This window comes from Anopheles gambiae, chromosome 3 (assembly GCF_943734735.2).
Source record: "Anopheles gambiae chromosome 3, idAnoGambNW_F1_1, whole genome shotgun sequence".
In the NCBI taxonomy this organism is placed as follows: domain Eukaryota; kingdom Metazoa; phylum Arthropoda; class Insecta; order Diptera; family Culicidae; genus Anopheles; species Anopheles gambiae.
This window is the reverse complement of record NC_064602.1, coordinates 27,756,824-27,768,418: the sequence shown is the minus strand read 5'-3', so window position 1 is coordinate 27,768,418 and position 11,595 is coordinate 27,756,824. Positions and strand designations below refer to the sequence as shown.

General features: G+C 45.6%; 3 protein-coding genes across 7 annotated transcripts in view; 2 read left to right on the top strand and 1 right to left on the bottom strand.

Annotated features, from left to right (window-relative positions):
* Positions 1-144: 144 nt before the first annotated feature.
* Positions 145-4,015, top strand: LOC3291915 (inhibitor of nuclear factor kappa-B kinase subunit beta). The gene is made up of 6 exons (XM_061654829.1): positions 145-1,024; positions 1,114-1,511; positions 1,594-2,673; positions 2,739-3,091; positions 3,161-3,604; positions 3,671-4,015. The coding sequence occupies exons 1-6, from the start codon at positions 904-906 to the stop codon at positions 3,711-3,713; spliced, it is 2,439 nt and encodes an 812-aa protein (XP_061510813.1). The 5' UTR covers positions 145-903; the 3' UTR covers positions 3,714-4,015.
* Positions 3,993-11,595, bottom strand: part of LOC1280122 (transmembrane protein 242) — a 145,905-nt gene continuing 138,302 nt past the window's right edge. The window contains exons 1-4 of one of the 3 annotated variants that reach the window (XM_061654836.1): positions 6,096-6,197; positions 4,675-4,761; positions 4,341-4,579; positions 3,993-4,269 (exon numbers count right to left, since the gene is read on the bottom strand). In XM_061654836.1, the coding sequence (XP_061510820.1) occupies positions 4,096-4,269; positions 4,341-4,579; positions 4,675-4,759 (498 nt within the window). In that variant the 5' untranslated portion in view covers positions 4,760-4,761; positions 6,096-6,197 and the 3' untranslated portion in view covers positions 3,993-4,095. Of the gene's footprint in view, positions 4,270-4,340; positions 4,580-4,674; positions 4,762-4,913; positions 5,621-6,095; positions 6,198-11,595 lie in introns of those variants that run through there. The other 2 variants (XM_061654835.1, XM_061654837.1) reach the window with 2 other exon arrangements.
* Positions 8,960-11,595, top strand: part of LOC4578381 (protein vestigial) — a 47,339-nt gene continuing 44,703 nt past the window's right edge. For 2 of the 3 annotated variants that reach the window (XM_061656007.1, XM_061656009.1), the window contains exon 1: positions 8,986-9,098. The gene's annotated coding sequence lies outside the window, so the exon portion shown is untranslated. Of the gene's footprint in view, positions 9,715-11,595 lie in introns of all 3 variants that reach the window. The other variant, XM_061656008.1, reaches the window with a different exon arrangement.

Here is an 11,595-nt window from a genome sequence, read left to right as displayed (position 1 = left end):
TTCCCTTTCGCTCGCGGATGCCATCATACACACACAGGGGGTCGACACATTCCATCACTGTTTTGCCGGGAGAGGAAAAGTGTTGTAATTTGTTTGAAAATTTGGCATTCCTTTCCGTTAGTTTGAAATTAAAGTGGTAGTTTTGTAGAGGGGTTAGAAAAATCAGATTTTTTATTGTGGTTAGGATAAGAAACTGGAAAATTGAATGCATGTAGTCGATTTTAAACGTTGTTTGAAGTGTAAATTCATAAATACAAATCGAATCATACCGCTAGGTGGATTGGGCTGCATTTAGACGTCAAGCTGTCAACAATGTACTATAAACATGGCATTTTGGCCGTCAAAAAGAGCTGCCGCAAATCATGTTATTTTTTATCAAAAACGTGCCAGATTATATGTAACAAGTAGAATAATAATGAATGATCTCAAATAATGTAAAAATTAGTGCATTACAGAAGAGATTTCAATTAAAAAACGCCATTATTGCACATGCCCTTTTCCAACTGTCACCGTGCGGTTTCGTCTAACCACCTCACAAGATCAGCACCAGCTGTCAAAGACGCTATCGTTGTTTTGTTGACATTTTTTGTTCGTACGGAAAACAGGGGGAAAATACCATTCGCTTTATTTATAGAACGCAATAAAAAGCTTCGTCTGAGGATAGTGTGTACCATTTCCGCTCACAATCGCTGCAAACTCGTGTGCTGCAGCAACGCGAACGCAAGATCGCCCGCCCGATCCGTAGACAGTGAAAAGGGGATGTACGGTGTATAGGTTAAATATAGCTAATGCGGCTGCATTCCTCCGGCAAATTAGAACACAGTGAGCAGTGTGCGTGTATGTTTCAGCCGGGAACGCCCGTGTGTCTAGTGCTACCTGTCGGCTGGATAATTTGCCAATAAAATGATAAAACCCTTCGAAGATCCACCGCAGATCGGGGAGTGGTGCCGGGAGAAGAGGCTCGGCAATGGCGGGTTCGGTGTGGTCACACTCTGGAGGAACAAACAGACGCAGCAGGCCGTGGGTAAGTCATCACGGGACTGCCGTTCCCTTGCAACCACTAATTCACGCTGAACTTTGTTTCCTCTTTGTCTTATTTTTTTTCTCTCGCAGCGATAAAGAAGTTTCACATTCTGCAGGACAGGAGCGAAATAACCGATAAGCACTGCGAGCGCTGGCGCAACGAGGTAAAGCTGATGACGGAAACGGTCCAGAACGATCACATCGTGCGCACGGTGGACGTGCAGCCGCGGGCGTTCATCGAGGAGCTGCTGCGCAGCTCCGCTAATGGGCTTCCGGTGCTGTGCATGGAGTACTGTGAGGGTGGTGATCTGCGGCGCGTACTTAATCGGGTGGAAAACTGTTCCGGCTTGCGGGAGCAGGACGTGCGGGACGTGTTGCGCTCGCTGCGTAGTGCCATTGCGTACCTGCACAGTCTAAAAATAACGCACCGGGATATAAAGCCGGAAAATTTGGTGCTGAAGCAGCACGGGGATCGGTTTATCTATAAGGTGTGTGTGTTAGCGTTCGGAATGGGGTAATTTTAAGGTTTGCGGAAAATAATGGTGTTTTTTGTATCTCTATATTGTCCAGCTAACAGATCTCGGTTACGCCAAAGCGCTGGATAAGCAGAGTCTCAACGCAAGCCTGGTCGGCACGGTGGAGTACATTGCGCCGGATCTCATCTACTGTGATCGATACAACTGCTCGGTCGACTACTGGTCGATGGGCGTGATCGGGTTCGAGATTGTGACGGGCGTGCGGCCCTTTATACCGCACGCACCGATCACGCGCTGGATGATGCACGTGCAGCAGAAGAAATCGGCCGACATTGCGATCACGGAGGACAATCGGGAAAACTACACCTACCACACGGAGATATTTGCGGAAAACCATATTTCCACCTGCTTGCGCAAGCAGCTGGAACGTTGGCTGATGTTGGCGCTGGAGTGGAACCCGAAGCAGCGCGGCTACGTCCCGTACAGTGCAACGGTGGCGGAAGACACACCGCCAAAGAGTGTAACGTTTGCCGAGGACAGCAGACCGGGTGGTTCGACGGTGCTGAAGATATTCTCCCTGCTTGATCAAATACTGGACAAGCGTATTTTGGTGCTGTTCAGCTTGCACGATTGCCGTTGGATCGATCTGGAGGTGACGCCGGACACAAGCATGGCAGTGGTACGCGAGCACGTGTATCAGCTCACGGGCATACCGGTGGACGAGATCGAGTTTATACTCCCGCTGGAACAGAAGCAACCGCGCGTCGGGTCCGATACCCGCCCGTACGATCTGTACCTGGCCGACCTGTCCTCGGGCAAACCGATGGTGTACGTGGCGCACCGGGCCAGCCGGGAAAGCATCGTCCAGCGGGATCTGAAACCGCGCATACCGAAAAGTATTACGGATGTGTTTCAGAACATCAAAGTCAAGCTGAAACCGCACATGCTGCGGCAGTTCATTGCCAACGCGTACTACTTTATCGCGAACGAGCAGCGGCTGTACGTGCTGCTGCTGGACGGTGTGCGGAACTATGGGCTGACGCTGAATGATGCCATTGCCCGGCGGAAGGAGGAGATTGGCCGCATGAACAAAGTGGTGTACGGCATTGTGGGGGGTGTGGAGTACCACAAGCTTACCGTTTCCCATACCCGGGACGCACTCAATGCTGGGAAGGTGCGTACGAGACCACTGAAACACGCTCAATTCACTAATTTTCTTCTATTTTTATCATTTTCCAGCGCATACCGTCCGCCTCGTTCGAAACCGCCTCCCACCAGTGGGAGGAAAAGTGCTCGCGCGTGGAGACGAACGTGCGCAAGCTGGCGGAAATGGCGGACAAGATCAGCAAGCGGTACGAGTCGGTGCTGAAGCGCAGCCGGGACGCGTTGCGCCACGCGCTGCTGCAGGAGTACGAGCAGCAGGACTACTTCGGGCTGAAAACCGTCGAGGGCCGGTACGAGCAGACGCGGGCACGGATATTGGAGAAAATTACCAACGAAAAATCGCACATGGACATGTCGCAGGCGGTGTACGAGTGTCTCAAGCGGCGCGATGTGCTGTTGCGCGATGCCGGCTTTCTCGAGCTGCAACGGTAAGACTTGGAAGAAGCGATGGAAAGTCTTTGCTTTTTTTAGACAATTATACAATATTATTCCCACAGACAACTGCTCGATGTGCGGCACGAGATGCAGGAGATTGAGAAGGTGCTGGAAAAGGTGGTCGAGCTGACGGAGAAGTACAAGCGCGAACTGGCCCGCCTGACGCTGGAGCATCAGGACGAGGTGTGGAAGATGCTGTCGAGCGTTGATGCGAACGGTCAGGCCGTGACCACTAACGGAACACTGTCGAACGGCGGGGGCACGCCACACGGTCCCTGCATTGCCGATATTGACGATATGGTGCCCGTGTTTGCGTCCGCCAAGACTCGTAGCATCGCTGGCAGTAGCATCGCCAGCAGCAATGGCACGCCAAAGTTTCTGCTCGGTGGTCCAATGACGCCACTCCCTTCTACCGTTACGAACGGAAGTATTGAGAGCCACCAGCGTGAGGAGGAAGGTCCGAACGTGGATGAGCTAATAGCCGCCAACGAAACGTTAATTATGACGTAAGTTGTTTCGTGTTATTTGTCACTGTCATAGCACAAAATTCTGATTTATTTTCCCATTCGCAGGACAAACGATCTGTTATCGGACAGCCTTTTGATTTTGAAGTGAGCGTGCGACCAAAAAAAAAGAAGCGGAACTAAAGAAGATTATTATTGTTATAAGGTGCTGTCTTTTGGAGAGTTTTTAAGAGAAAATTGTGAGTTCTTTCCTCCCTATCCCCGTTGGGATGTGTGCCTGAGGGAGGAAGCGACAAAATTGGTGCTAGAAACATGTGGCCATATGCTGCCGGCCATAGGAAGCTCAGAGCTGTTGTTACGGATTGTTACCAGGAAATCATTTTGTTTACTGATTATTTAAAGGATCATCATATCGCACAAAATAAATGTATTCTTATTATTATTTGACTACCAGAAGCGTGTATATTTACATGTTTGGCTTCAAATTAACAGTGTGCGGCTGATTTCCCGCTTGCTTGCCTGCTAAGACCGGCTTACTGACTAGGCTGTGTGGTCGCTAGGGAAGTAACGGCTTTCTCCTCCTTGCCCCACGTTGACAGGTACTGCATCAGATCGGTCAATCCTTCGAACTCGGTCCGACTGGTCGGTGGATCGTTCCGTGGGACGCGAGGGAAAGCACTGCCAACCGCTTGCCGGAACTCTTCCATCTGGAAGAAAACAGAAATCGGATTACACTACCGGACTAACAGGGGAGTTTCCCTTCACCCACTTTACTTACATTCTTTGCGCCGCTCAGCTTCCATATTCCGAAGCAAATCGTACCGGTGCCAAGGATGGCGTACAGTGTGCCCCAGCCGAGGGCTCGCAGCGCCAGGCTGGTGCCGGCCTCGTGCAGCGCTAAGCTACCGTGCAGCCCTTTGTCGAAGTACTTTGGGTCAGATTTTTTCGCCGACATGATTGCTTTGCTGAATCCTGCTACTGCTGACGTTGCACCGACCGCTGCTAGGAATGCACCGGCTGATTTTGTTGATTCAGAAAAAAGGTGAAAAGTAGTTTAAAGCACTGGTTACTTTGGTTTGTGCATTGGTAGATTTTTTTTCCACCGTGGTTACCTCGGTATCGAAATTTTCGTCGCTCTTCCGCTTGCTCTTCTGCCGTAGGAACTATTCGGCCCGGCTCGGCCACTGCAGACGCCATGGCTGGAAAATAATTTGGAAATTTAAGTGATTTAAGGTTTGTACTTTCGTCTAAAAATGTATTATCTTCTTCTTCTTCTTCTTTTGTGGAGCAGGATGTAGTCTTCTATGTTTTATAAAGCCTATGCTTAATAAAGCCACATTCAAAGACGTACCGCTCTTAGGTTTTCGACTGCCTGAGTCATATACCTCTCCAATGTTGGTACCGTTGTATTTGTGTTGTTTACTTGATGATGGTTTTGACATTTCTATGTTGTGTTTATGATTTGTCTTTCAAAGTTCATATGATCATGTTATCTATGTTTTTGTGTGCTGTTCAAACTTGCGGTTTTTTTTCCATTATAGGGAGATTTTTGTGTCTTGTATGAATCTAATTATTTCCTTTATTATTTTTCCATCATTATTTTTCCAGTGTTTGCGAAATAGGTCTTCTTGGATGTTGGGATATTTCTGTCTTTCATTGTTGTATTTTGTACAGTGAAATATTTGGTGTTTGCCCGTTTCCTGTACTTGGCAAACATCGCATATATCATTTTCTTCTATTTTAAGTATTTTTAGCCAGTATTTGGAGAAGTCATGTCCTGTTAGTATCCGATTCATAGTCTTTATTTCATTTGCATTGATATTTATCGTTTTATGCCAGTTATCTCTTTTGAATTCTTTCTGGTATTCTGCGAATTTTTTCCCTTTATGTTGTATTTCCGTTGTGTACCATTCCTGCGTTTCAAAAATCATTCTTTGTTGAAACATAAGTTTGATGTCACTTTTTCTTAATTTGTTTTCCATAATGTTGTCTGCCGTCACTCCTTTTTTTGCTAAGGCATCCGCCTTTTCATTACCTTCGATATCGATATGTCCCGGTAACCATCTGATTTGTGCATTTATTTTTAAACTGTTTTTAATAATGTTGTATGTACTTTCCTCTATATTGTTGTTATATTGTTCCCTTTTGATGATGCTGCAAGCCGCTTTACTGTCCGTATATAGTATAGGATTTATTATGTTGTTTTCCACTGCTATTTGTAGTGCCTTATCTATTGCAGTCAGTTCTACTGAGGTAATGGGTGTGTTGTTTTTTAATTTATATTTGTAACTCCAGTACATATTTTTGTTGTGTGGCTTGATGTATATACCTATACCACAACCGTCATCTGTTCTGCTTCCATCCGTGTAAATAATTGTGTTTGTTTTTCTAAAAAACTCTATTTCTTGTTGGTAATGTCTTTTGAGGATTTGTTTGTTTGTATGTTGATTTTTCGTTATGTTATCCGGGGCATTGGATATTATCGATACTCTTTTAGTGTTATCATTTATTACTAAAAATGTATTATACTTACTGTTATTAAATTTTTGAGCCGATTACACGAAATAATGATGTAAACAAAACAACGAAATGTGCATGCACCGTGTTTTGACAATTCTCATGCCGCGATTACACGTGTCAAAATCAAATGGAATTGTATGGGGCCGTTATTTGACTTCAAACAGGACTGGATGTCGACTTTTATTGTAGTTTAATGTCGACAACAGGTTTTTAATTAAAATACTTAGTTTTACAACAAAGTAGAGTTCTTTTTAATTGATTAGATAAATCATAAATTCAGGTATGCTGAAAATCTTTTAAAAAGTACCCTTATATCGACTTTCAAGAAAAGGAAGGCGACTTAGGAAATGGTTTAATGTGGTTGTGGGTAACATGGCGACTGGTAGAACGGAAGGATTGCTATAACATTACACCATCCTGGTCGTTCAATTCTAGTTTGTGTTATTTTGACCCTGCATCAACATTAAATCTATGTCATATTAAGATCTATGTCCATGTTAAAGGTTGTGATTATTGCATTAACTCACTTGAATGCTTAAATTGCTGTTCTTTCTCTTTACCATTGCCCAACTGGGTCGTTCCATGGATATTGCATTGGCATTCGTTTTGCCATCTTCGTTTGGTACTAAAATCGGTGCAAATGCTGTACCAATTTATTACTTCATTTCGTTATGTTAGGCCCTTTCTAATCCGGTACATCTCATTCATCCGACTTCTAACACAAGGACCTACAACATCCAATGAATTAAATTAAAATTGAATGGGTCAAATATACCACATCCATTAGTTAATGAACAAATAGAAGGAAATAAACCAATTTCGAGCAACGCAGTTGCACCGAAAAATTGCCAACCTTATTAATCGATTAGAGATAATATACTTCACATCAGTCTACCCACCCTATCCCGGAATGACGACACAGTTTGCACATTACCACACACAGCCCCACGCATTAAGTCCTCCGAGAACGGAGCCTTTGCCACCCATTCCACCCTCACTGTAGCCTCTTGCTGCCCCGATTTTCCTCCCACAATCGCTCAATTTGCATTTAATTTCATTCCAGCGCGAAAGTGTTTTGGGAGCAGGAAGAGAAACGCGCTGGTTCTAGCTGCTACCAGGATCATAATTTCCCCCCAACCCAAGTGGACAACTAAACTCCAAAAGCCATGGGAGCGATGGGAAGGGGAGCGTTATATTGACGAAATGATGACATACCTAGGACGAAGTGTTGGAGCCATTCGAAATGATGACGAATGAGTCGCCGTTGCCGTTGTCGCTCTCTGCCACAAGCGTCAGGTCATGAGCGTCAGCTCTCTGCACCATGGCAGGGAGTCATTATGTGAATGTCACTTTATTGTTTTATGTAAATGAGTGTAATAATGTGCTTGTTAAGTATCGCGCAGCAGCGGGAGAGCCAGCAGTCTGGGGTGCCTTCCTGTGGGAGGGGGGATGTATATTGCAGTAGGTAGACTTCATTTAATTTATTGTCGACCCCGGGTGCTTGTCAGTCGATTGATGGGGACGATAAATTACACTTTATCGTGAACGAGACGAAGAAGTGGGAGATTTTCATAATTTGATGAACTGAATAAAAAAAAATGGATTGCATTCATTCTATCTCATCCGGGCTTTTAAACATCCATACATAGCTTGAAATTCGGAGCTACACAAGGGCCATGGGCAACCAACCCCAGCGTACGAAAGAATGCCATTGCAAAAATCATTCATACTTCATTTTGTTTCTTGTACCGCTTGCGGCCAGGAGAGTGGAATCACTGGAACTGCAATCCGGTTTTTATTTTCGAGGGTTTACACGATGAGCGTGTAAACTCAAGCGAAGATTCCCTATCAACCAGCACAGAGCATACTCCAAGTACATTCGTGCCTCCCTTTGCAAGTTATCGATTTGCTTGGGCCATGTTTGGTTTGGTAGGGAAATACACGCGACTCTGCAGTGAGCAGTACGGGGATGAAGTTATTGAAGCATTGGAGGAAAATAAAAAATGTACAGAAAACCATCCACGCACATTCAGTCGAACGGTCGATTGCTGATAGATGCTGAATTTCCTAGCCATCGTCCTAAGCAAAGGCGTGCATTCTTTTGCCTCTCTATACATTTTGCAAAGCCTTCTAGGATCCATCTCCCCCCTTCCAGCCAGGACTGACTGTGTAGTATAACGACTGTATCATAACTTAATCAAAAAATCAACCCCCGAAGCCCGCTTGATTTGTGCAATGTGTTGTGCACAAACGCACCCAAAACCAAGGGGTGTACCTGTAGGGAGGGCGAAACATGTACACCAACACTCTACTAACAATCTTCCTGCTGTGTGAGTGTGTGTGTATACGAGTGATACTATCAGTAAAAACACACACACAAACATACCTCGAAGCAGTATCGCCTAGTATCGCTGAATATTGAATGGCGTGTTCCGGTCATGCGCACACACATACACTGACAAGCGCGCGCATTCATTGTTTGTGCGAACGCGAAGCACAAACAACACAATTGCACTTTTTGTGCAACGATGCTAAAGCGAAACAGAGAGACAGAGAGAGAGAGTGAAAAAAGCAATCAATTTTCCAACGCGACCCGGGAGAGAGCGGGAAAGGACGAAGCGCTACCGCTCGAAAAGGGGGCGTGTCGGTAGGATGATTGCAATAGGTCCGCCCCTTTGTAAACCATTCGGCGTGTGCGATTGGACGGCGGCGGTGTTGTCGACGTCCTTCAAAATGGAGGTGCGGGTGCACCCCATACGGCATAGTCCAAAGGGAGAGCACAAACCGGTTTTAAAATACAGGCGCACACACACACACGCGCGCACGCACGGAACGAGATCGGCGGGGTTGGGATGCGTTTCGAAGCGCGAGCGTGCCACACACTGCTCTCGTCGGGGGTTTGTTTCGGTTTGAACAACGTGCGATGCGGACGGTTTCGCGTCGAGTGCTCCTGTCTTGCCCAGCGCTCTGCGTGCGTGTGTGATTAGCGTTAGCGCAGAGACAACGGCGCGCTTCTGTAGGCACCACCATCGAGTTAGAGCAGCCCATCATCCTCTGTGTTGTTAGTGTTGGGTTTTTGCACATCCTCAACCACATTCGGGTGTGTAATGTTTGAATCCGTTTCGGCAAAAAAAAAATCCCCATACTGAGAGAAGCGCGAAGTGCTTGAATGTTTGGCGGTGTCTGTTGCCAATGGTTTGACGTTTAGTGTTGCTCCTAATGATGAAGTGACCGATCTGTAACGATGGTCGATCAGCAGTGAGTGTGCGGGCGATTGTAAGTGTGTGATTAGTGGGTGTTCTCGATAAAACAAAACGCCAAACGAACCACAAAAAAAGGAGTGCGCCGAAAGGTGAAAGATGAAGCTAAAAGCCTTACCAAAAAGAGTTTTGTGAATGTGTGTGTGTGTTTCTGTGGTCTCTTAGTGGCACAAATTCCAACAGGAGGAAACAAGTGGATGTGTTTTTAACAAAATACCCGCCACAGTGCGTTAGTGTGCTGGAATCATTCGAAAAGGATTATCAGTAGGCCGTGCGATTGAAAGAAGTACGCGGCAGCTTCGCGTGAGGTAGCGGCAGGTCCTGCTGAGCGAACATCTCCATCTTCCACTGTTCACCGTTTCCTCACGATAAGTAAGTGCGTATGTGCGAGGGAAAGAGAGAGAGAGAGAGAGATAGAGACGGAGCGAGACGTTTGACATTTTCATTCCGTGCGTGGTGACATTTTCAAAACAAACCATCAGGATGTTTCGCACACGTCGATCAAACCCCAGCACCGCCCTTTAGCTACCCCTTCCCCATCAGCCTCCCACACACTCCCCCACCCCCTCTCAAGATCGATTATTCGCAATGTGCCCTTTGACTTGAGCGTGACTGATGGGAGGGAGAAGAAGGTGATGGTGCTCCCCATTCCCTCACACCAGGACATTCCTTTTGTTGCGCGGGATTGTCTAGATTCTTTAGTGCCGAACGAGGAGAGGCCGCCACCACTAGTTGTGGGATGCCTTTTTCAAGTACCCGCTCCACCCACCATCAGCGGGGGTTGGTGTGCGATGTGTGCAATTGGGCGAATTTAAAACCGCGCGTGAATTTTAAGGATGACACGCTGATCCCGATCCCGCACCCCATTGATGAAGGGGGAGGGAGATGAGGGGGGAGTAAGAAAGAGATAGTGGGAGTGGGAGTTAGTTATTTCAAACGCTCGATGTTATTCGATGCTCGGCGCAAGTATGTGCCAGATTATTTCGGCCGCACATTTCGGTTGATGCGGGATGATTTAGTTGAACTCGCTTCATGATGCAGCAGTGCATTGACGTACGTGCACGCTCGGGGCACGCACAACGACAGATTAACATAACTATGGTCGGGATTGCGTGGGTTAGTAGAGGTTAGCAGTGGGGCAATTTTTGAAAGAGTTTGAATAGTTCGTATAAAGAGAAAAGACCCTTTCAAGAGGTTTAATAGTGCAGTGTTTGGCTTGCATCATACATCCAACAAAGAGTTAAAAGACCATCGAGAAAAATGTTAAGGATGCCTAGCAACATGTATTTGCAGGGTTTCTCTATCTACCATAGGCACCACCATTGGCAAATATTTCAAACCCGTAAAACACATTTCAACACTACCAATGGTAACTCGAATGTTCTGCCATTGGTTGCTTGGACTAGTACAAGCGGTATACATTTGAATGGAGTTGAAATGGAATTTAGCGTGTTGAAAATTTAACTTATGATGTTGAGCATGGCTAAAGAAACCAGTAAAGATGCCTGATTTATACAGGTTTTTTTACAGTAATGTATCTGTAAATTGTACAGGATGTCCCCGAAATGCGGCTTTAAAGCGGACAGAGAAGAAACCGCGTACCTCATTTTTTGCATGAGTCGAACTTCGCAGTTTTCAGTCTGGTTTATGAGTAGGAAGAAGGTTTATTAAGATGAGCGTTTATACACTTCATCAATTATTTGATATAATTCAGACTGAATATCTCAGTTTCGTACCTATTTGAATGATGTTTATAATTTGACCAATAGGGTATCTACTTTGCATTTGACAATTGATATGTATAATTAGTACAATTTGCTCAAAGAATCGTCAAATTTAGAAAACTGAATTCGCGTACAAGAGATACCGCGTCTCTCGGGGACTACCTGAAGTTGCATCAAGATGAATGTCTCTTCAAAGCAAATTCTGAAGGCCATATCTCAACATATGATTGTTACATTACACGCCTTAAGCGGCAGCTTGTGTGTCTTGTGTTCACTCCCCTAACGATTGTCGTAGGGCTCTCCCCATTGTTCTGTATAGTAAAAAGATCGCAAATCACATTTTACGCTGAGTTTGCAGCATAATATGTATCTTCCCCAATGGAGCATCGACCGTTCATCATATCATGCTGCATTAAGTTTAGACTCCAAACTAGGTAGAATAAGGAAGTCAGTCAGTGTTCCGAAGATGCGACGTGAACAATTAAATAAATTCAAATTAAATATCTTCAAGAATGTTAGTTTGTTCCGT